Here is a 25712-nt window from a genome sequence, read left to right on the forward strand (position 1 = left end):
AAAATTATTTTAACATTAAAAAATTAAGTACTTATGGGTGTGTTTAAAAAATATGTGGATACAAAATCAGTAACAAATTGTGCATTCACCCTCGATGTAATGGTCATATATACTGTACTGGGAGCAAATCGGGAACCAAAAAAAGATTTGATGCAATAAAACTATTATGTTTTCTTGACTACAAACGAAATGAGTAGGTCTATACATATTGTTTATATAAACTGGAAATCCACACCCATTGCAGCTTTCGGATAACACAAAATGTGTATTTGTCCAAGGCCATCTTATATTTGTAAGTAAAATCAAAGAAGATTTTGTCAAAAAACAGTCGACATCAGAGATGGTCGTATCAGAAATACGACCATCTTGTTAATTAAATCCTAAAAAAAGGAAAATCGATAATTAACAGGCAGACTTCAAGGGAACTCTAATTTGTTTTAAAATGGAGGAGAGTTATCTGGACAGAAACTGTTACAAATACTAATTTACCTATAATGATTCTATAAAGTACTTAACGAAGAGCAATTTTAAAACATGGCGGATATTCATGACATTGTTGAAATAATTAATTTACAATAATATACTAATGTGCTATTTTTCGGAGGGCATTGTGAAATTAACTAAATTTTGGTACACATTTACAGTAAATATGACTTTCCCACGGGTTCACACCCTATATTTTAAATGTATTATTAGTTATATTTTACAATAACACAAAATAATAGTTACGTTTTTATTAAAAATAAATGACTACAGAACAACCGGCACCACGACCCGAAGCAACAACAAAAATAACCTCTTAAAATATACTTATAACTAATAGCTTCTGCCCGCGACTCCGTCCGCGCGGATGTCGGTCTTCGCGTGGAAGTTTTATTTCTCCATTTTGAGTAACTGTGAAAATGACATCTTATAAATATCTATTGGACCCAAATACGGCAAGGCCCATAATAATTAAGGAGATCCCTCTATTGAGCTACTGCTGTTGAGCAGAATAAAACTGAAAAATAAAGAATTTTTTCTACGTATTTTTCCAGGATAAAAAGTAACCTATTTTATGTCCAGGATAATAAGTTAATTATACCAAGTTTCATCGAAATCAAACCGTTAGTTTTCACGTGATGCCTGAACATATATAGACAGACAGACAAAAAAATATTAATCACATATTTGGGTTTGGTATCGACCCAGTAACACCCTGCTATTTATTTTTTCTATATTTTCAATGAACAGAATTGACCCTTCTACAGATTTATTATAGCCTGCGACTTCGTTCGTGTGGAATAGTGACTTCCGGCAAATTTTTGGTTTTAACCACAATGTTCCCGATTTCGCGGGATCTCTTCAAAAATGAGATGTGGAAAATATTCTAGGGAACTCCTCAAAAATCAACATAATGAGCTCTGCGTTTGAATTTAATAGATGTATACTCACTTAGGGCATTGAAAAAATAGTTTAAAAACGGACTTAAACTAAAGAAATATTATAATCTTTCCGAACTTAAGATGAAAACTAACTTAAAACTAAAGAATTAAAGAAAGCTACGAATTACGAATTTATAACAATTAAAAAAGAAATTATATTACAACCTATCCTCAATGCTATAATACCAAGCCAAACCAAGCTTAAACTAAATAATTTAAAAGAAACGACTTAAATCCAATTAATTTATAAATTATAGACTTACAATTTTATTAAACAAACTAACTACAGTAACTACTAATAATCGATATCAAACTAAACCTACGTTAAATAATTTAACCAGGAAAACCCAACAAATAAACTTTTTAATAGACAAATACAACGAAACCAATTTAGAATATACGAAACAGCAGGACCACTGCAGACAAATAATCATACGACTTATAGTACACTATTTCCACAACAGTACCGAAGCGCTCGGCCGATACCCAACAAATACTAATAATAAAAACGATAGAAAACAAATAAAAACTATCCTATGTCCTTTCTAAGGTTCAAAACTATATCTGTACCAAATTTCAACCAAATCCGTCAAATAGTTGCGGAGATTAATGGTATAACCATAGAATGTTCGACGTGATTCTTTAATTTGACATAACTTTTTTATTTATGAACCGATTGACATGAAACAAACACTAAATGTAAACTTAAGCATTCCACAATATATTCGTGAAAACCGCATCCAACTCGGATCAGCCGTTTCTGAGATTAGCGCGCACAGACGAACAGACAAACAGACAAACAGACAAACAGACAAACAGACAAACAGACAAACAGACAAAAAAAAAGTTAATTACATTTTTGGGTTCGACATCGACATAACAATAACCCCTGCTATTTTTTTTATTTTTATTTTCAATGTACAGACAGCACTTTTCTACGATTTTATTATATGTATAGATAACTAAGTACATTACTAGTGCCATATAAACAAGATTGCTTTAGTAAGATACTTATGTCAGATACTAACAAGAGCGTTTGTACTTGTAATTGTGTAGTCTCATAACATTATAGAAGCTATTGCGCTTAGTCAAGTATATTATAGGGCTTAGTAACATTTTATAAGTTGATTATAAGATAGATATAGAAATAACTGATCTTATAACTGCGCCCAAATCCAGCTTTGTAGAATGCTACAAGTTTCTTATAAGTGAAAATAAAAGAAGTCTTGAGATCGTTTTAAGTACTGATTTTGCTAGTTGGGATGTATGAGTTGATTTGGGTGATCCCAAGCTAGTGAAAAATACAATACATTTAAAAGATTAAACTAGAGACAAGATTTAAGTTATTAGAAGGTATTTTTTTTAAATCTCTTATTACACTGATGATTTTTTATGATTTTTCGTCGTGTTGCGAAGTAAATATGTTGTAAATATACTTGAAATCGCTATGAAATGACAAATGTAAACCCAAACTGATAGTTGTAAGTGCTCTCAGAGGTAGAGCTGTGTACTTTATTAAGAGGCAAAATTAAAAGTAAACATTGCCAGTTAAGGAATACGCAACCAACTATACGTTCATAGTAAAAGGAACACATTTGGGCTGCTCTTTCTCTAATTTAAGATTTTTTTGGTATACCGGTTCGTTTACTGACACACCAGATTTGTCTTATTAGTGTATTTGCGAAAGTTTGTATGTTTGTTTGTTACTTCGCGTCTAAACAGCTGAAGGGATCGAGATGAAATTTGGAACAGTGGTAGATTATGGTCTGGAATTACACATAGGATACTTTTTATTCCACATGAACGCGGGCGAAGCCGCTGGCAGAAGCTAGTACTACTATAACAGTCATCCTCTTATTGCTGTGATCACATAAGATGCTAGAAACCTCCAAATATAATAAGCGTGTTGGTAATTTAATTAATAATTATTACCGAAACGTTAATGAGAAGTTGGTGTAACAAAATATCAAAGCCTCATTATTTAATTAATCAACTTCGCTATAAAATAATTAAAGGACTTACATTCGGTTTTCAAGCCGTTTGTTACGATATTCATGCTGCTCATGTAACACGAATAGCTATTTGAAAATGAATTTTAATTGCTTTTACTTTGAATAGAAATTTTATTGCGTTGTACAGTCGAATTGAAACCCTGACCTACCATAAGGTTCGATGTTGAATATACCTAGCAGAGGGCGCTTCGAACTATAATTACAGATTCATTATGATTTAAGGTTTATAAATGTCAACTAGTTTTTACCCTTGGCTTGACTCGTGTTAAGAAGTATTATTAGAAATTTCTTTCTTAGGGGATGTCATAGTAGCTATATGCAAAGCCTCAGCTCGATCGGTTTAAAATTGACAAACCTTCATAGAAACTTTCATCTCCTATTTTATCCTCTTGGGAGAAGAATTGATCAAAGTCCTTTCTTAGCGGATGCCTTTTTCATAACATTTACCTGCATGCCAAATTTCAGTCCGATCTGTGCAGGAATTTGGGCGGTGCGTTTACAGATCACTATGTTACTCAGTCAGTGACGTTTGAGTTATATGTATTTAGAAAATAAATGTTAGGTTACCTACCTATTTGGAGATTCAAAGAAAACCAACCAATAAATAATTTAAATAGAGTTGTAATAGGAAGGTATTGATGTCGAATGCTTATTACTTATTTAGGAGCCGTTTTAGTACAATTTTATGTGGAAATCGTAAACTTAACACGTACATAATAAATACTTACTTAAATAGTTGTATAACTGATTCTACATCATAATAACTAAGATATAGCTATATTCTTCATAATATTCATCACTATATAGTATAAAACAAAGTCGCTTTCTCTGTCCCTTTGTATGCTTAAATCTTTAAAACTACGCAACGGATTTTGATGCGGTTTTTTTTAATTAGATTTAGTAATTAAAGAGGACGGTTTTTATGTATAATAAACACATAATATATCACAACTGTACCCATGCGAAACTGGGGTAGGTCGCTAGTAATATTATAAGCTACGAAATTAAATCGGTTTTTCGAAAACTTGTTAACTTAGTAAGTTCTACTATTTGTGTTGGGCGTTGGAATGTTCTGCATTGTTCTCACAATTATGTGTACAAATATACATAACCATAGAAATCATAATATAACGTATAAAAGTGGGTAAGTATAAAAATTAATTGTAATGTGCTGTTCCTCAGAGGACGAAAAGACGACATTATTATACACCATAAAATTTAAACAAAGTTTGCAGGTTTCCACATGAGTTAATTCCCCATCGCATCGCTAGTTCACCGTGAACTATGCCCTTAACGGCTGAGTAACTCGGTAGGTGCTATAATTGAGTGTATTCAAAATTAATTACTGACGTGACGAGCAGATTGTGTCATGAATATGACTAGACTCATCAAGACCTTCGAGAGTTCTACTCATTTTACTTTCAAGGTCGTAGCTTAATTAACGTATTTATTTATTCTAAGGTATAATATACCTGCTTTAAATTCATGTAAGTACTTGAGACATAATAGCAGTGTAGATTATTTGACACTGGCACTACTCTTCCCGCGGGTACCGTAAGACAAAGACTAGATAGCTACACACTTAGGTAATTGATACTTAAGCTGACTTCAAACGCGAAATAATCGCGGACAATTCATAAAATACGTGTTAAAGTACGAACCTTAATTTTTTAATTAGGTTAATATACCTTAATCTTTCTCATGAGTCTGAAAATACCTAGTGTGCTGAACACCGCATCAAAATCAGTTCAGCGAAACATGAGAAAATCGCACACAAACCTACATTCAGGTCAAACAGAGAACTTTTTGAAGTCTTTTAAAGAGTAGTGACGTGACACTCGCGCAGTGAGAGTAAATTACGAGGACGACAAGTGACTATTCTATTGCTACAATACGTTACCTATGTGCGAAAAAATAACCTTATCTTTATCTCTTTATATTTTTTCTAGCACCATTTGAGGCACCAGAGAAAGAAGCGCTTATGACTGGCAATAAAAGTTAAACCCCGCAAATGCCGCCATTCGAGCCCAATGAAACACATTTATTGGTACGGTACTGGTACAGTGGTACATTAAAAGTAATTCTGGGAATGAATCAGTGTAACTATACATTAGTACTTAGTCATAAAATACATAGTAATGGGTCTTTGTAACTGCTTCAGTTAATTTAATAAATTGTTTCTTTGTTGTATTTTATTTGTCATACTCGTAGTTACTCATTTTGTAGTGTGTCATGGGGCTTACTGGTATTTTACTTTCACTTTTCATATGAATAAGTTTAAGTTTTCTATTGCCTGTTGATTTTTTATATATTTTCTTTAAATAGTAATTGTAACGTTTTTGTAATTTGATTATTCAAGATTTAATTCGCAGGATGTGACTCCCTTTATTTGAACGGTCATAAGACTTTCACCATGTATAGTATTTAGCATTTTATTTTAGCATGTAAATATATTTTTTGTTAGGAGTCAGAATAAACAAAAAAAGAATTTTGAGAATTGCAGGACGTGACAAAATAATTTATTTAATTATTATTTACTCAAAATGAAAGTAGTACCCCGAATTCCCATACCATCAACCACCAATATTATGTGACTAATCATCTCCTGCTAAAAAAAATCATACAAAATACACATAAAAATGCCAACAATTTATATGGATCAGAGGTTAAACAACGTTATTGCGGTCAAGTATTGGATGGGTCACACTGGATACTGTCTAGAACGGGTCATCTCTTTTGTTTCCACACAAGAGGCCTGTCTGTTGACTTAGGTATCATAATATTAAGTTACTACCTACTATTACTAATAAACTGTCTCCAGTTTGTCCTATCTTGTGTATTCAGTATTCCGTACAATACCTATTTATTTGTAACTATAGCTTCTACCAGCGGCTTCGTCCACGTTCCCGTGAGATAAAAAGTATTCTCTCACCCAAGTCAGCATATCTCCGACATCTTTAATTGATTTTATCTGGACTTTAAAAGAGACTATGAACTCTGAGTTTGTTTCGGCATTTCTTCTCAGAGTAGTCCGATAGGAAATGCTGGCCTCATCTAGTTATTTGAGAGATTGACATGTAAAAAAGAGTTACATTGTAATCTATTTCCAAAAATAAATATCATTTATCATCAAAATACATCCAAACATCATTAATGTGACACCAACTAAACAAACATCCTATACATATAACACAAACGTTGCCACAATTCCTCAAACCAATTTAAAAACAAACACATAGGTTTTGTGAAAACCATTTCCTTTTTCAAAGAGAAGATATAAAAATGAATGAACTCACCGAATGCAATCTTCTCGCGGCGTCGTGTATGGACAGTATGTGTGTGATCTTGTACTTATCTAGCTGCACCGTGTCCTTAGAATCCCGGTAATTGCCCACGTACAACCCGGGGAGCACCTGCCAACAAAATAAATTGTTATCTTTCACTTTTATATAGGAAGGAAATACTGCGAGCAGTACTGTACACGGTATCGTGAAAAGAGTTTTCTGGGAATAGATGATAAGATTTTCTTTTCCTTTTTCACTCTTTTCCAAGTAGCAAGGGTTTTGTATATTTTTTTTTCTTTTTATATCGTCACGCCTTTTTTCACCGAGGAGGTAGGCGGAGGTGCACATTAAGGCACGTAATGCCAATGTACACCCACATTTCACAATTTAGGTTGTAAGTCCCATGTAACAGGCGGTGAGCCTATTGCCATATGTCGAGCACATTTCCAGACTCCGTGCTACTACTCAAGCACAGCTACACTTCGCCCGACCCGAAAATAAAACCCGCGACCCCTTGCCTTGCATTCGCACTTGCAACCACTGGGCCAACGAGGCGGTTTTGTATAATACATATATGTGAAGATCTTCATATATATGAAGGTGTTCACTGCTGAGTAATCACTACACGAATAACTTTGAGATCCACTAAATTGAAGTGATCTGAGGATTAGCAAGCTCTAGTGGTAATCTACATACCTAGTACCTACCATTCACATAACACGAAGAACTAAATGGGGCGGAAAAGTTTTAAAATTACTAAAGGTTTAGGTAAAAAAGATTGATTAAATTGTGTCCTAATCCCATTTCAATGCGTCATTCCGTTTCATGTAAAACGATTTAATTTATCAACGAATATTTACCAACTCACTGGCCCAATTACAATCGTATGAAATCAAACAAAATGCTAAAACGTAGCTCAAACAGTGCCAACATTGGTTTTATTTACCAAATATTTTGTTCTGTAATCATAATCAATCATCGTGTGAAACAGAGAAATGAATAATTAATCTATTCTTGGAAATGATCTTCATAGTACATTTATTAGGTACTGACTAATTTCTGGCACTCGCTTTGCCTACGTAAATAATAGTGAATCAAACATTTCTTTCATATATCTATACAATAAACTCTTCCTCTTTCTTTCCCAATATTAATGAAAAAGATTAATAACTAGAATCAGCCAGATAGACAGTGAGTGATGTATCGTATCAATCCGACAACAATACGTCTCGAAGTTTTGCCAAAAAAGTAGAACTAAGTTATTCCTAATACGTCGATTCTCTCGATCGATACAGAACCGATTATATCTACTTAACGGCATTTGTAATTATGTAGGAACTTACGTAGAGTATCAATTAGAAACAGTTTAATTGCATCTAATTACCATAATACATAGTTTGAACAGTTCTGTGTTTTCCATTGCGCTTTCTTTCTTTACACCTACACCTACCAGCGGCTTTGCCCACATTACTGGGGTTAAAAGTAGCCAGAGTGGTCTATGTGTCATTAACAAATTAGCACTTTCATTTTCTTCTTGGGTATAAGCTGCTAAACTAGTAGACGGATCACCTGATGGTAAGCAATCGTCGCCGCCCATGGACACCCGAAGCACCAGAGGCGTTACAAGTGCGTTACCGGCCTTTTGGTGGTTAGGAATTTAAGGGTTGTTAGGGAATCGGGGATTGGGAAGATTGTGATGGGTGGTAATCGGGCTTATGGGAACCTCACACACACAACGAAACACAGCTCAACATTAGTTTTCAGTGAAGCCATGATATCACTCCAGTTGAGCCGGCCTATTCGTACCAACATGACTCTCCTACTCTTAGCGATAATAAACGAACTTTCAGCTTTGAACTAATTAGATCACTACTAATATCACCTCTTATAAAACTTAACACTCACACAACACAAACTTAACAATAATCTTCTGTTTTCAAATGTTCTATCCACGTGTTTGAAATAAACATAGGTATCTAAATAATACGTAATTATATAAACATTATACCTAGTCTAGGCAGGTCATAATTAGACGTGGCCTTAATGACTACCTTTGTAAATAGCTTTGAATATTTCAAATGTAATGTCCATTTGTTAGTAGAACCGAGTTTTCACGACATTTTGACGTGGACGTCAGGCTATGAAAATAATGTTATGAATTTAATTTCATATAAAATCTACTCTGTTCTCTTACTGTCCAGTTTAATAATAGCAGTTCTTGAGTAATGAAAGAAAAATAGTATAATACTACAGGGGAAACCAAATAAAGTAATACTCAGCGAGAATAATATTACATTTTCATCTTCCTTTTCTTATCCTATGGTACCTATTTGACGTTAATCATCCCTATCAGACTCACTCTTCACATAATACCTCACGCAATCCATACACCCAATAATTATTTCTAACAAAAGGAAATTGGTTGTCTATAAAACAATATATTTTAATAAGCCAAGCCCACGCTTGCTAGACGGCTTTGGTATCTTGCATTCACTGGTTTAGCTCTTCTTTCTCTATTATTTTGTGTCGACAAGAATTTAATCCTATCTCGCGCCGACGCATTATGCATACATTGTTGAATAGAAACTCGGAAATGATATAAAATCGTTTGTGCTTGGATGAGTATAATCCTTTTGTCTCTTTAGAAAGTATTACGACGTTATCATACCCATTTATAGTTGCTTAGGTACATAATATTATTGTGTTACTTCTTAATAATTTAATAGAAAAGTTAGAGAAATTATCATTACCATCATCATCATATCAGTCACCCTTACCCCATTTTGAAGAAATTTGGCAGTTGCACAAAAAGACGTGGTATGTTAGTCTTATCAGTACCTTTTTGATGACGGGAGAAGCCTTTAAAAGTCGCCTAGCTTTTTGGGGATAAAAGACTAGGAATTGTAGGCATTTTTACCTCACTAAAACGAACCGGTGGCCACCCGGTCTACACCTGTAGTCCATTCAATACCAAATAATCTTACTCAGTACATCCCTAGTTTATTCAAAAACATACACTAATTATTATCAATACATCCCAAAGAAGCCATTACCTATCAACGCTATCTACTTCACAAAGCTTCGTTCACTCTTCAGTGGTTATTATTAAATCAATTAGTTTGTTAATGCGTGCGTGTTCAGCTGTTCTGTGTTTAGCCATACCAGCGTGAAACCATAATCACGATATGACGTGTCAATACCGCTACAGTAATGGCGCACGATGCAATGCAATTATCCCATAATTGCTATCGCTACTAATCGAACACGAGCTGTGTGTCGTTGACTGTGATATAATAAATCGATCTTCATTTTGTTATTGTGATCTTGATGCTCGGGTGATTTGTAGGCTTGAAGACTTTCTAAGATTACGATAGGTGATAGTTAAAATGGAAGTTATTTTAAATGATTTTAAACTCTGACATAGGGTTTGAGCGAATGTAAGAGTAGTGTATTAATTGAGAAATTGTTTGCAAAAGAAACAAAGAATAGAACATAGTTAGTCCTTAGGTACTAATATTATAAGTGTTACTAATATATGTTGTGATTTTTGTGTTCTGAGGTTTAGTAGGAGGAGGCTAGAACACTGTCCAGTGATGTAGGTATAGGTAATAAAGGCTACATTTTTTTCATTCAACCGCAGAAGCGAGACCACAGGTAGAAGCTAGGTCTAATGTTCAAATACTCAAACGCCACTCAAGTTCAAGAATAGTTCTGTCACTACAAAATTCTTTATAAAAAACAGAGGTTACGCGACATTTATCTAAATATAACTTAAAATTGAGTAGTGTTTCAGTATTCGGGGTGAGTTTTCTCTACAATCTAACTTTAAAATTACCAACAAATTAAAAGCACCATCGAAGTCTTACTACATTGTTAACGTTTGAAATATTTCGAAACAATCTGACTCGGTCACCGCGGCATAAATACAATTGTAATACGACAGCAATTCAAGTTATTCTAGTACTTTGTCAACAGAATGCTAATAAGTTTATATCGAGAAATGGCACACTGTTCTCGTTACAAGTTTATTATTATGAATATTCATAGCTTTGTAATAAGGACTATAATTAAAAATCTCAACCTCCAAGTTTGATTACTTATTATAGGTAAAAAAATAACTAGCCTAACCTTTTAGAACAATTTTATAGTTTAATAGATTTATGCACGAATGATGATGACGCCTAGCTTCACTGACGGACAGACTGACAGACTATTGTTTATTTTTTTCTTTGTTGACGTTTTAAAAGTACCTAAGTATATAGTTTAATTGGAATAAATGATTTGACTTTGATGAAGATGACTGCACAGTTCCAAGCCTAAACTGCAAACTGCCTAGCGGGTTACAGGGCTCGGGCTCGAAAAGCAGGAGTAGGAGCGCAGTGGTTTTTAGTCAGTAAGAGTCTGACTCTCCCTCTTCCTCGCTTAAGGCGTGAGAAGCAATGGATGATACTTCCCCTCAAAAAAAGCTTAGGTTAGCCAACCAGCTAACTATCTACGCATCGTACCGTGGCTTTCATTTTCTCACTAAATGATGAGTGATCTACAAACTACAAATTGTTGTCCTCGTAAACGCAGAGAATTTTTCCTGGGTCGTAGTTGCGTTTCTTCAAAACAAGAATATGTCAATATGTCATCGTATCGCCACGCCACATTATAGCAAAATCAAGAAAATATATTTTCAATAATACAGACCATGCCTCTTGATAAATCTAACAGGAATAATTTAATAAGTTTATTAACTCAAAAAGTCTCAATATAGTATGTTTAACGTGTATTTAATATTGAGGCTTCCTTTACACTTTTAGTACACTTAGCGCAATTTATTTCCCAAAACTCTCAGCCATGCCGTTCACGTTTTAAAACGCCTGTATGTCGGAAATGGTTTCCTGAATCCATAAAATGGGCAGCTTTAAATTTTCAATGGTTTTCTCACGTAGTTTAGTGAATGGACTGAAAACTTTTGGAACCACTTTATGTAGGTACTTACGATCGATATCAATAACTTATCTGGAGATTTGGCTATTATAAATATAGTACTTTGATATAAGCTCTATACAAAATCTGCCAGAATAATATTTCTAGTTGGCAAATCTAATGATAGATAAAGGCTGGACGACAGGTGTTGAGATTTTTGATGAGCAGCCTATAGTCCTTTCCGTTAAGCCGATTATAAATTATGCATGTTTGTTCAAACTCACCTATAAGGTTTTTTAACCGAAACATTAAAAAAGCGATTGGATTCAACGTATAATCCGCTTTAAGAATGACAAGTAGGTCACGATTATGTCGTTATTTTTCGAAAATAATCCGCAGCGGGAACGTAATGAAATCACTCTGTCGCGTCGGTTGAAAATTCTGGTTCTGCGATTCATTTTGTTCCTAAGTATTGGAGCGGGAAATTAATTGGATCGTAAACTAGGATTTGTGCCAAAATGGCGACACGGAGCACTTGCAGTTGAATAACGGTACATTTACGAGACGATAATGTGTCCGTCTGTGATTATTTTGGATCGAAAACTTCTATAAAATGTTATTGAATCACCCACTTGAGACGGCTACGGTGTAGGCGACGGTAGGCGCGGATAAGTTGAAAAATAATACCAACTTATATTTTTACGAGCTACGTCTAGACGGCTATTATAATCTATAATTAGATTGAGATATAATTTTTTAATGCTTAATCCTAAGGTTCTTTTTTCTATGTTAAATATTTTAAATGGTGACGTTAATGTTTAATAATTTCATTAACATTAATGGCTACAACTTCCGTGATAACATTCGTCCCAAATAAAACGTTTTCCTCAAATAATAAACCCAGAATCTAGTTAAAATTCAAACCTTGCAACAAAATATAAAAAGCAGGTCCCAATACCTAACCTTTAGCATCCATTATAAGTGAGTGCTAACTAATCTGATCCCGTGGGACTCGGTCTATTGTTCCTGCGTTACCGGCTAAACGCCACGAGTTCACAACAATTGACTTGTGGCCACTCTTGACAGTTCTGACCCTTGGAAGGTCAGACGAGAACACGAGTACTTAAACAAACTGTCTTGTACTTACCGTTATTACTCTATCTTTGTAAGATAGTATTACTTGGAGCCTTTTGCTCTTGTATATAAAGTTCTTGCCCTACTTTTCGCTATCTCTTTTGCTTTATAAAGTATTTTTTTCCTTTAATCTTGTTAACAGTACGTAAGTATATCGTTTATTCTGGCAACTGTGTACAAGACTTTTTACAACTTTACCATGTGATGCGTAGCACTCGGGCCGCATAAAATTAAACCTTCCAAATTCAGTAGGGTTAACATGACATTATTTATTGGGAGCCGGCCTAACTCATTGTAACTAATTTTCGCTGAGGTTGCAACAAACATCCGCACGCATTATTTGCAACCGTGCATTTTGACGGTATCCCTGTAGGGATGGGAAATAATTTTGTATTTAATATAAGATAAAGTGAATTGTGGAACGTAGATAGCAGTTCTTATGACTCCTCTTTGGAAAAGCCAGCTATTAATTATTAAAGTGTTATAGTTATTTAATACGTAATAGTGATCGTTTGTTCATTCCACACCTAATATACAGCAAAGATTCGAGAAACCAACGATAGATCAAAAGCAATTCAAAGCATCTAAATTACAAAAGTATCATACATTAAGAACATCTACATACATACATATTCACAAAACACACACATTCATGATTTTTATATCGTGCCTTATTCTTCCTTTATTTGCATAATCTCCAGTACGAATGCAAACAAGCGAAAACCCTATCTCGTATACAAAAACCGAGGAAACTGTTATTCAGAGTATGTTACGGGGGTATGCACAGATGCGTCGGTTTTATAGAGAGGGGTTGTGAAGTCAACAAGGCGGATAGGTGGGCAATATGTCGGTGGCTACCCGGCTGTCGGCCGAGTGACAGCTGGGCTCACTTTATTACCGGTATATGCAGCTCTATATGATATGTAGGCAAAAGATTCGAGTGGCTTTCTGTTATGTCAGTCTGTAATCTGTGGCCATAGGACAAACAACCAATCGTAATTTTGATCTGACATCGTAATATTACCTATTGGTTTATTGAAAAAAACCTATAGTTGCAGATGGAAATCTTGTTTCTAGAGCTGTAGAAATGTTAGTGATAATGGTTTTGGTAAGCCCTAAGCTTGAAACGATACTTCTTTTAAAAGGGAATAAGTACATTTTGTAGTCTACGCTACTTATTTTAAAAAGGATTAAGTATACTTTGTTATCTATTAAACATCAAATTAAACACAATATTAGAATCTTACGTGGAAGAACAAACGCAACAAAAACTTGCTTTTCTTAAAAAGAAATGACAAACTTATTTGAATTGAATCACATTGATTCAATACATTTATATTTGTATGAAACAACATAAACTTGATATGATATTACGAGGTAAAAATAAATGAATGACACAATGTTTCAAAGTTGTCAAGTCTAATCAGTCTGTGTCATAATATGTCTATGTGAATTATATTCACATATACATATACACATTATTGTTCATGATAATGCGACACATACTAATTATAAACAGGACAGTTAATTATGTTTCATTTATAATGTGACCGCTATGTATTATTAAAGTTATATAGGTAGGTACTTTATTTAATGAAAATAAAATTAAAAGTGTTCCTTAGGGAAATATTATGTTAATTTTAAATTAAAATTATGTAATACATATATTATTATTAGAGCTTCAGCCGCGGTTTTGCCTGTTTCTATACTAGTAGATATTTTCAATATTTTGCGAAATATTTTTTTAAAATTGAATGAATATATTCAAAGATTTGATCTCTAATAAAAACATGATAATACCACTAGATATAGAGATGGATTTATGCTGATTTAGTGGCTTAAAATATCGAGGGAGCTTAGGAGTAGCAGACTCAGGCAAAAAATACTTTTCGAGGAAAATACATTAAGAATGTAGGTACTACTGCCACGGTGATATTCGAAATCCTTTTCTAAGTATTTCGTTTAACACCAGTATTTTGCACAAAGCCGTGGGTACCGAAACTCATGAATTTATTTATTCAGAAATAGGGTTCTTATGGGACCTAGGGACCAAGTTGGGAAGTCATTGTAGGTACTCTGACCTCTGCGAGTGTTTCGCAAAATTCTGTTATTTTAGGATCCCTCTGGAACACTCGGGCCTCTAACAAAGGTATCGGTTTAAAATATTTGGTTTAATATCTTTCCTAACTTATCTATTGTAGGTTAGTAGGTACCTATAAAAACTTGATACTTTCGTCTCGTGAATGCAAATGAGATTGTTGACCTGCACACTGGGTTGGATAAATCAATAATCGAGAATTAGTCTGATAGCTTTATTTTTACCTTTAACACTAAAATACGTTTATTCTTTCATGATAACTATACCTATACATCACATCACACACATCAAAGGCCTCTTCTCACGGGGAAGTTTTCAGCATTAATCACCATGATTTCAAACTTATACTTAGAAATTATAAGCCCAGGTTTCCTCACGGTGTTTTCCTTCACCGTTTAACAGTGGTGTTTAAATAATCTTAGAAAATACATATAAGTTATAACGCAAAAAATGTCACATTGTTGCTGTTTGGTAGGTTTCGAACCCGCATGCATAAGAAGCAGTCTTGTCTCGTGTCTAGTCTAGTGTCTTAAACCACCGGGCACCGAGCCACCACGCCATATCTATACATACTACTAGTATTAAGGTAAGTTTGTATAAGTATCTATTAAGATATCTGAACGTACACCTCGGATTCCTATACAGCATTGTATTCATGTTACAGTGCTAAGAAATATCGTGTTTGTAGATAAAAAGTTCTCGAATTCGCGTGACCAAACATGGCGTGTGGCACACAGCGAGGTGACGCTGCTCGTTCAAACCAGACAGTCGCACTTTTACTCGCTAAAACATATAAACACGCTTGTAAAAAATAAAACTCCACAAACATAAAATAACAAAAATATTACTTAAGTATTTGTTTCCCTTGGAACTTGTTATATAAAATGTAAGGGAGAATCAATCATTTATTGGACGAACGCCAACCTCTGTATATTTACCGTTGAAGGCAAAAGTAATCGTGCTATCATGCGAGTGTTTGTAAGGGGTATTTTTAAGTATTTATTTTCCCTTTCTTGAGATGAAATCCAAATTTGTGTTAGGAAAACAGAAATAGTTGGGAGAGTAGGAGTATTTTGTTATCATTACATATATCAGGCACAAAACGTCCTCTATTGAATATCCCTCAATGACAACCAGATCTGCTGTTAGAAAGTGTTTCATGCGGACCACCCTGCGACCTTTAAAATTGTATTTGACTCTGGAGCCCTAATGACACAGAGCTCAAAGAAGTGGCAAGTTAGAAGCAAACCCATTTCTCACTTCAATATTGACTACCTACTTATGAAAATAAAAATAAAGTACAGTTCATATAAAAACAAACAATCCAAATATCTCCTCCTATCCTATATGTGTAACGTTTCGGGATAAAGTACTTTCCTCAGTGCGTCACGCTGTAGGTCACGGAAGATTCACTTTCAATCGTGTTCTACTTGGCACGCACAGTCTCACATAGTCTCGCAGTCTCGCACTGTCTCATTGTCACTGGCTCACGGTCGACGAAAGCAAAAGTTATGCGTGGCGAACTTGCGTCATGGATTTTATTCATAAAAGTATGGAGACTGCGAAGTGCGAACTTTGTTATGGGACATTTATTCAGTCAGTCGCAATGTCAATTGGTGAAAAGTGAAAACGTTTAGTTGTATGTGGATGTTTTTTTAAGGGGGGGAATCATTCAATGTCTTCTCTCGCTTTGGGCGAGGCAAGAGTGAGTGTCTGACTCTTACTGACTAAAACCACCCCGTTCCTATTCCTGCTTTTCGAGCCCCGGGAAACCTGTTAGGTAGTCCGCAGCTCCGTGTATGTTGATCGATCGACCGATTGCTTAAACTAACTAGTAGTTAATCTCATATCATTATTTTATTAATTTCTAGAAGCGTATTTTAAAGTTTTGTCTATCAACAACTCAAAACCGAAACAGAGGATAGATGCCATCAATTTTCTAAATGCGACAAAATGTCTGCCTTCAATTTAGGTCTACCATTTTTCCAGTGATAGATAGGTAAACAGAAAAGTTTATTTTTTGTTTGTTTTTGTGTTGAAATACGTCAACGCTTTGCGGGCGTCGGAAAATGCTTTGAAATCCGTCAAAATAGAGCCACCATTGAATGCGACCAACATTTTTTGAATGAGCCCGTATTTACAAAAATAAAAAACTGTGTTGACAGACTCGAAACGCTCGCGGCAAACTTGAATATTTTTGTTGAATAATGTATCGTGGTTGGGACTCTTTTTAAGTACTTTCCGTCAGCCAATTCGATATATTTATTGGCTAATAAAATATTTACGTAACACAAGATATGAGACATTTTTTACGATGACCTCTCTCTGATATTGCCGATAGTAAGTAATGCCTGATGTCGTCTAATTTTTTTTCAATGTACCAAATGTCGTTTTTTACTGCAAAAGTCCTAAAAATATTCTAATAAATGTATGTAGGCACATAAAAGTTTCAAATACAACGTTTAGTGAATGGTTATATTAAATTGGTTTCGAGAAATCATCTGACATTACAATTCAGAAGCAAAAATAAAATGTGTTACAGTGCTTAACGTAATAGCTAATTGACATTTCTACATACTTAAGCCTTAGCTACACTTGACGCGACCTACTTGGAATAAAACTGAGAAATATAAAAAATTGGGAGCCGCCTTCATTTTTCTTAACTGCTTTCATTTTTTGTCAGGTAATATTCTTAAAACCTTCTCTAAGTCTGAAAAATACTATGCTGAAAGTCGCATCAAAATCGGTTCAGCCAAATGCGAGATAATCGCGCACAAATATACATACATCATACAGATCAAACTGAGAACCTCCGTTTTTTGAAGTCGGTTAAAAAAGTCTATTGTACCCTTACCAAGAAAAAATTAAATCTTTTACTTTTTTCATTTCCTTCGTAATTCGTTCCCACATTTTTCTTCAATCTCATGTAAATAAACAACCTTCCTCTTACTGAAATACACACAAAATCATTGTGTCGTCTCCTTTGTAAGTAAAATTATTCCGCTTACATAGTAACCATAGGTATGGGAAGAGAGGAGACATGTCCGGAATTAAATTTGGCATCGCTTGTGTAAACACAGGTGGAAAAATTGGGGTGTCCCACAACGCCAGAGGGAAAACAACCGTTCCACCGTCCTTTATTTGTCCGAGGAGAATCGGAATTACGGTTTTGATGTCACCCTACTCTAACGATCGTGTTTACAATTCAGCCAATTGTCTAGTCCCATTTTATTTCGATGTTCCTTCTCTAATTTTGTATAGATTGGATTTGTCATCTACAGACTCGTGATTCTATAATTCAGATGAACTTTGCTCATTTTGTCTGCTGTTATTTAGTTAGCTATATTGTTTCTTACCTTTCTGAAAATAGAATACGTTTTTACTTATTTCTGAAAACGTAGGTACTTTAATCCATCATCTTTACGTCACTAATAAATCCACAAAACCAAACGTCTAAACTTACCAGTTTTGTGATATCTGACGAGAATATATTGTATAATAAGTCTTGTGTATATCATCCTCTAAATATAATATTTCGTACATTGTACTCTTAAATAAATAGCTACACGTGTTATTTATATCCGAGTAAATGTCACGAACTTATTATTATCTTATGTAATTATCTTTAACACGCTGTAATAATCTACGTATAAATAGGTAACCGCTAGACGCTGACATGAAAGTAAGGAACATTAAGCAAATTATGGATGGTAACCTCGAGACTAAAAATTCCTCCAATTTTTACTTTAAAAAGTTTATACATAATTGTTATTTTAGGAAAGACTTTAAAATACCTGTATATTGTTCTTAACTAAAATAATCTAACAACTAGCTACCTATTCGTTAGAATTATAGAATCCTAGAATTGTAGGAGGCAATAATTTGGCCACGAATTTGTCTGGCCCTGAAATCAATGAATTTTGTGAAGTAAACACTGGCATTAAGAATTTATTAATTAACAGCGATCAGAATCAAGGCTTGACCTGCTTGTAGCTACGTTCGCCGAATCTATAAATATTTTAGAACTAAGTTGAATTTTCGATTTACTAAATGTAAGAACAGTCTTGGAAATTGCAATAGAATATTATAAGTTCTTCCCTCCCTATTCTAACACGAAATCAACCACGTTTTACCTAATTAACTGTCAGGTAGTAGTCGTGATCGTATCTCGTATATCTTTATATATATAATTCTTCTGTAAGTGTGTATGTCACTGAACTTTTCTTACGGCGCATTCCAATAAACTACCGATCGGTAAATTTGCTTACGAGCCGTAGAATTTTGACATAAGCTCCATACAAAATGTGTCAAAATTCTACGGCTCGTAAGCAAATTTAACAACGACTAGACCGATTTTGATGAAACTTTTTGTGTGTGTTCAAGAGGATCTGAGAATGGTTTAGATTCACAATTTTGTCCGCTAGACAATGTTTTTTTAATTAATTTTTAATTTATTAGTAGTTGTTGATTTTGGAATGTTTTACATCGGATCCGACGGACGGCGCTACCATCGCAGTGTCAAATATTAATGACGTTAGATATTGTCATAACATTTGAATAATAATTTTCATCAAAAAGGTCCAGGATGTTTTAGCTTATTAAAAAAGTTTTAAATTTTCAAATTAACGTGTAGACAGGACAACGTCTGTCGGGTCCGCTAGTGATATATAAGTATTAGACACTGTACTAGCACCTATGCTACTACAGTGCTGGTGAGAACTCCCTCTCGTCAGTACGTCTTCTACTGACTAAAAATCACCCCGTTCCTACCCCTGCTTTCGGAGCTGCGGACAACATAAAAAGTTACCGGGGCCGGGGCTCCGGCTCAAAGCAGGAGAAGGAACGGGGTGGTTTTTAGTCAGTAAGAGCCTGACACTCCCTCCCGCCTCACCCAAGGCGGGAGAAGTCATTGGATGATTTCCCCCCATCAAAAAAATAATAATTAAAAAAAACCCCTGCTTTGAACAGTAAGTCCGATAACTCATTAGGATATCTGCAGCTTCGGGTCAGGCAGTTTCGTACCCTGTCAGGTGAATTGGTGTTCAATGGTCTATTTTATTAACAAAAGCAGAGATTTAGTGGTAATGTACACGTGTTTTGCTTGAATAGTTAATCTTGCTCGGAACGTATCATAGATAGCAACTAACTGACGTGGCAACCTGCCAAATCTGTCCACAATAGGCTTACAGCAACGTAGGGATGTGGGTATTTTTGCTGCATTTATTTATAGGAACTTACTTATTTGCAAGAATCCAAGAATTTTTAATTATAGGTACTTTTAGCTAATTAAAGACTACTTTATAGATTTCTGTAATTTTTCAAATTTGACTTTTATTTTCAGATTTTAGAGTGTTAGTATCGACACAGAATTTATGAAATAACCCCATTTAGGCAAATGGGGTTATTTCATAAATTCTGTCTGTCTGTGTATCATTTTGTATATTACTAAAATATATCTATTAATTCTTAACTATAGCATGTTTAGAGTCCTTATAAAGATTACATCTACAGTTTAAGGTCACATTCTAAAGTTAGAGATTATAAAACAAAAGTTGCTTCGAAACTTAATTCTCAACGGGCAACACCGTGCGCATTATTAAAACTTGCGTTATCTTTAGTCTGTGGTAAATGTTGCCTTTGTACAAAATTCAGTGTCCTAACTAAAGAGGTTTGGTGCCTAAAGGTAATTTAGGCTGCGTATCTTGCGTGATATGATCACGAGTTATTTATACTTGCTACATAACATAAATTCATCCATGAATGCTTTGAAAAGACGGCAGGTTAAATGTCTTTTAACTTATCACAAAGGTGTATACATAAACTAATAGTAGATTTATATACCTACTAACACTTGTCTTTGAATTGACTTATGCCAATCAAATTAACACCTTCTCACCTAAATCTCTAAACTCAAATTACCTTGTTCTATCTCTGTTCTTGTTTCACCAACTCCAGTGAAGTTTAGATTAAACAAAAATGTTTGCTTTTAGCATTTTATCACACTTCGTACTTCCTTAATTGCTTAAACTTTGCTAAGATAACTTAGTCTTGAAGTTTGAAGGCGTGCCATCAAATACCACTGAAACTCGTTCGCTTGGCGATCACGAGTCATTTGGTACAAGAACCCCAGTGAATGACAGTATCGTAGTAAAATACTGTTGAGAAGAAAAAAAAAAGTTCTTTGTGATCCAAAGAACCTAGTTACTCAGTTTGTTCTTTAGATTTATTCTGTATTTCTTTTTTATGGAATAGGGGACAAACAAGTAGACCTGATGGTAAGCGATCAGCGCCGCCCATGGACGGCGTATATGGCAACACCAGAGGCGTTACAGGTTACGTTCTTTAAAACGTTATTAATTATTCTTACTCTGACGTTATATTATAAAAGCGAAATACCTAATGTTTGCTTGTTTATCTTTCTTTTGCGTCTCAACGTAGCGTTTTCGTGTTATGATTTTTGTATCTGAAGATAGTTTAAAAGTCTTCCTATAACTAATTGTCATTTTTCTTTTTCTTTCCCATTTAAATACTTATTTGTTGCAACGCCACGTCTTTTATCCCCGTAAGGGTAGGCAAAGGTGCACATTACAGCACGTAATGTTACAACACAATGTACATCTACTTTTCACCATTTGTGTTATAAGTTCCATGTAATGGGGACCTAGGTAAGCCTATTACCATAATTATACTGGGTACAATTCCAGACTCCGTGCTACTACTGAGACATTTTCGAAAAACCATTTACCTACTTAATACTTTCATAATAATAATATGACTTAGCATTCATTTACTAGATGTAATGAGACACAGTATAAGGTTAGACTGGACGAACCCACTAAATCCCCAAATCCCAGGTCAGACAAAAGCGTGATATTGTTTTTCTGATAGAAAATTTCGCTCGGTTACAATTGGAATTATGGCCGACAAAATGGCGTCTGGCTTTTCCCTCATGACACTTGGACAGTATGTGTTTTTTGGGTTAAATCTGCCGAGATTGGAACAGGACTGAAATCCGTTGTAATGAAACATTGCTTCCCATGTTCCTTCTGGATATTAATGAAAGCATACATACAATCATACTACTACGTCTGAAATAGGCTTAGATAGATGTTTGGTAAGAAGATAAAAGATAAAGTGACCAATATGCTGTCTGATTTAAACTGATGATATTAATACATATCATATACCTAACATATAAACATAACCTCACGGCTGTTTTCAATGGGGGTAGATAGAGACTGTGGAACGCCAATTGCTACGACTCTTAAATACCTCTTTCGCTTCATCAACAGTCGTCAGTCTTTTGATGCATTCCCGTCATAACTGTCGTAACCTAACCTAGCATAAATAAAGTATTCTTTCTAACATGTGAATTACGTTTATTTATAGCCATAAAAGAAAATACATAGTCTTACCACCAAGTACTGATTGGTAAAGATCAGAAAACGTAATATAATAAGCAAGGTTCTACGAAGAAGGTTTCCCTCTGACGTTGAGGTCGGAGGCGGAGTGCACTTTAGCGCGCTCAGTCTTGACCTCGTGTCGAGAGCTGTAATGAATCGATTACTCTGCGATAGATACTACCTGGATACTTTAATTATTATACCCTTGGGAGTTTTTGCAATTGCAGTTAGTATGAGTAAAAATAACTTTGAATTAAGATTTGATAACAAAATGTCTTAATATTTTCTATGACTTTCAAGCATCTCATTCTGTGAAGAAGTGGTTGGATGTGAAAGAGTCTATAATATATCTCTATAGACGCTACAAATAGGATATTAAACTCGAAAAATTTCGAAACTGCGTACTACCTAGCGGGTTAATGGGGCTCCTGCTCGGAAAAGCAGGAGTAGGAACGGGGTTGTTTTTAATCAGTCGCCTCACTCAAGGCGGGAAAAGTAATAAGATGATTTCCGCCCTTAAATAAAAAAAAAAAAAACAATTTGCCTTTGAAACCTATATACCGTAGTTGCAAGTAAGGATCACAGTCCTAAAAATCAGAGATAATAGTAATTGAAAGTACTATTCTTATTTCTACAACAGTTTTATATTGTGTATTAGAGATTGGCTAACGTAAACCAAGAATGTATGTGAGTAAACCACAAACAAAGACCTTTGGGATAGTTAAGTAGATCGGGCAGCCCCGTGGGGTAAACGCTTTTACTCCGGAATTCTACACAAAGAGAGAATCCCGCACAGAAATCGTAAGAGTTTGTTTTATGTGTCTGAATTGCCCAAATGTTTTGGGATAGGTTAACCGCAGTTATTTTAATCTAAAGTAATAAATAGAATTGGAGTGTCTGTTTGTAACATTGAAATAATCGCTTCTTACTACATACATTTGAATATACGTACTAGATTCTGTATTTCGTGGTACATACCATGGTATATACACATAAGTTGCATACACCAAAATTTTATCTGTCTGTCTGTTTGTTCCGGCATGAAAATGACAGTTACTCCTGGGAAAATACTGACTTAGCCAAACCGAGTTAACACCCAGTTCTAACAAAATGCTGACATACAACCTTTGTTTAAGATTTTCGACCCCAATCTAGACAAGAAAAGGCACAAGAGAACAAGGACTACAGAACAAAATAATATGCGCATATAAATTGTTCCTACCCAATACCAATACGGACAAAGAAAGGTCATTGAACCTAACAAAAAGTATTTAAATATGGCCGTAGTATAACGTCGGTATTATTGTCTCTTTACCATCGATTTACGATCACGATTATAGATTTAGTTGTAGCCTATTGCCGACTTTACGATTTGAACTGAACTCACGATAGACAATAGAAAGACTATATTGGGTAATGTAGTTCAATTGCCATCTATTAATTTGGTAGTTTAACGATTCTTGTTGTTGTCGTAACGATAAAATGAAACATCTGTTTCTCGTTGGCTTTTGGAAAACGTGGAAAGCGTGATGTTTTCGTTTAGGCAATTTTAAGATCTTTACTTAATATAAATGCGTGTGTATAAAAGTGTGTTTCCGTATCTATTTTTCTATCGTTATTTACTTGTAGATAATACCTCTTGGCCGCAGCCTCTATATACAACAACCAAATTGATATCGGAAATAAAGAAAATTTCTTTTACAATTTTTACCCTTAGACTGTCGGAAATTAAACATTAAAAAGTTCCAAAGGAAAGCGATAAAATTATTAGGCCACCTTCCTATAATGTGGTTTCCTCTCTAGGAGAATGAGTAATAAAATGTCTTTCGAAGATACTTAAGGACTTATAAATTAGAATTATAAATGTAAGGAATAATCAACTTTAATGTTATATATCTATGATTTACTTTTCATTAGCTAATATCTATTCAGTTATACATACAGTATTGTTTAACTATGTTACCTGTAACTTTGATGTGTTGGGTACATTTAATTGGTTGGTTATTAAGTGTTGGAGAGCCATGCATCATCACTAACGGGCCGGCTTCACCGGAGTAATACCACGGCCTCAAAGAAAACCGACGTGAAACAAAGCTTGTGTGTGTTTCGTTGTGTGAATGAGGTTACCAGAAGTCAACTTTCTTACTTAAATTTCTAACTCCCAAAAGGCCAACAACACGCTTATAACGCCTCTGGTGTTCCGGGTGTGCAGGTGCCGCGGCGATTGTTTACCATTAGGTGATCCGTCAGCTCGTTTACCGGGTTATACCATAAAAAATTCTTTACCTATTGAAATAAAAAATGTGATAACTACAATATTTAATCATAATTATTGTAATGGTAATTTCGGTTGGTTCAAATATTTTATAACTTTCGTAAAACTAATCAAGTCCTTCTATTTAAGTAAATTAATTTGGATACTAGGCAGATCTAAATTTCTATTGATAAGTTTCAAAAGTTAAACGAAAGAAAATTAATTTAAAAAATAATTGTTAACTTTTTAAAGTTTATTTTTATGTGATTAAATTGATTATCATGAATAGGTAATATTTGATAGATTGACGCAAGTTTAGTATTGATAAAAATATATTTTAATGTTGTTTTTATTATGAAAAAAATATAAATAAGTATCTGTAACATCTAATGCTAAGATATTTTTATTATACTATGTAGTAATAAAAACTTTGATAGGAACAAGAAATATCAAACAAGTCATAAAAATCTCAGAATTAAATTGTCTACGAACCGTAGCCGCCTGCATCCCGCTACGGCCCCTACGCGGCCGCTACGAGCTACGAGTCGCTACGATATCGTTACGTAACTATCACCGCTTGCACATTCCTCGCACATTCAGCTTCCAACACATAACAAAATTACTATAAACCTTATTTCTAAATTATTAAATTATAAGTTACCTTGTTCATTCCATTTCCCATTTTCGTATAGTACTTTATCAACTATTCAAACCACCAAAATTATTGTCGTCATCTTATCAATACATAACAACCAACACATAACGTTTTAAAAACATGTTTATTCAAAAATCAACGGTATTTTAGTGTCATGTTCTGTCAAACTGTCAACACGATCGCGTCACTATGGCTACATTGTTGACGCCGGTGCGCCACGCGCTATCGATGTTGCCATCTAAAATGAGTTACATAAAAATGTTTAGCATGATAATCGGGATGAGCGGTTTAGAGGTGGTTTCGTTGAGTTTTTAGTTGGAGGATTTGTTTTTTATCGCGGGTTTGTGTTATCGATCGTGTTAGTTTGCGGAGTGTGTGAGCCCGCGGTGCGGCTGGCAGACGCGTGCGGCGTGCTCGGGACGCGACGCGCCACTGCCGTCTGTGCCGGACTGCCCGCCCGACGACACTGCGTCTATAAAACCCTGGAGGGACGGCCGCTTGTCGATTCCTTTATATGTCGATGTCTACATAGTA

At 34.7% G+C, this 25712-nt stretch overlaps 1 protein-coding gene across 2 annotated transcripts in view; it reads right to left on the reverse strand.

Moving 5' to 3' along the window:
• Nucleotides 1-25634, reverse strand: part of LOC118272639 (dual specificity protein phosphatase 22) — a 63062-nt gene extending 37428 nt beyond the window's left edge. For both annotated transcript variants that reach the window (XR_004783380.2, XM_035589258.2), the window contains exons 1-2: nucleotides 25185-25634; nucleotides 6733-6849 (exon numbers count right to left, since the gene is read on the reverse strand). Coding sequence is in view for 1 of the 2 variants with exons in the window: in XM_035589258.2 (XP_035445151.1) it covers nucleotides 6733-6849; nucleotides 25185-25205 (138 nt within the window). In the remaining variant the exon portion in view is untranslated. The remainder of the gene's footprint in view (nucleotides 1-6732; nucleotides 6850-25184) is intronic.
• Nucleotides 25635-25712: the final 78 nt, after the last annotated feature.

This window comes from Spodoptera frugiperda, chromosome 4 (assembly GCF_023101765.2).
Source record: "Spodoptera frugiperda isolate SF20-4 chromosome 4, AGI-APGP_CSIRO_Sfru_2.0, whole genome shotgun sequence".
In the NCBI taxonomy this organism is placed as follows: Eukaryota; Metazoa; Arthropoda; class Insecta; order Lepidoptera; family Noctuidae; genus Spodoptera; species Spodoptera frugiperda.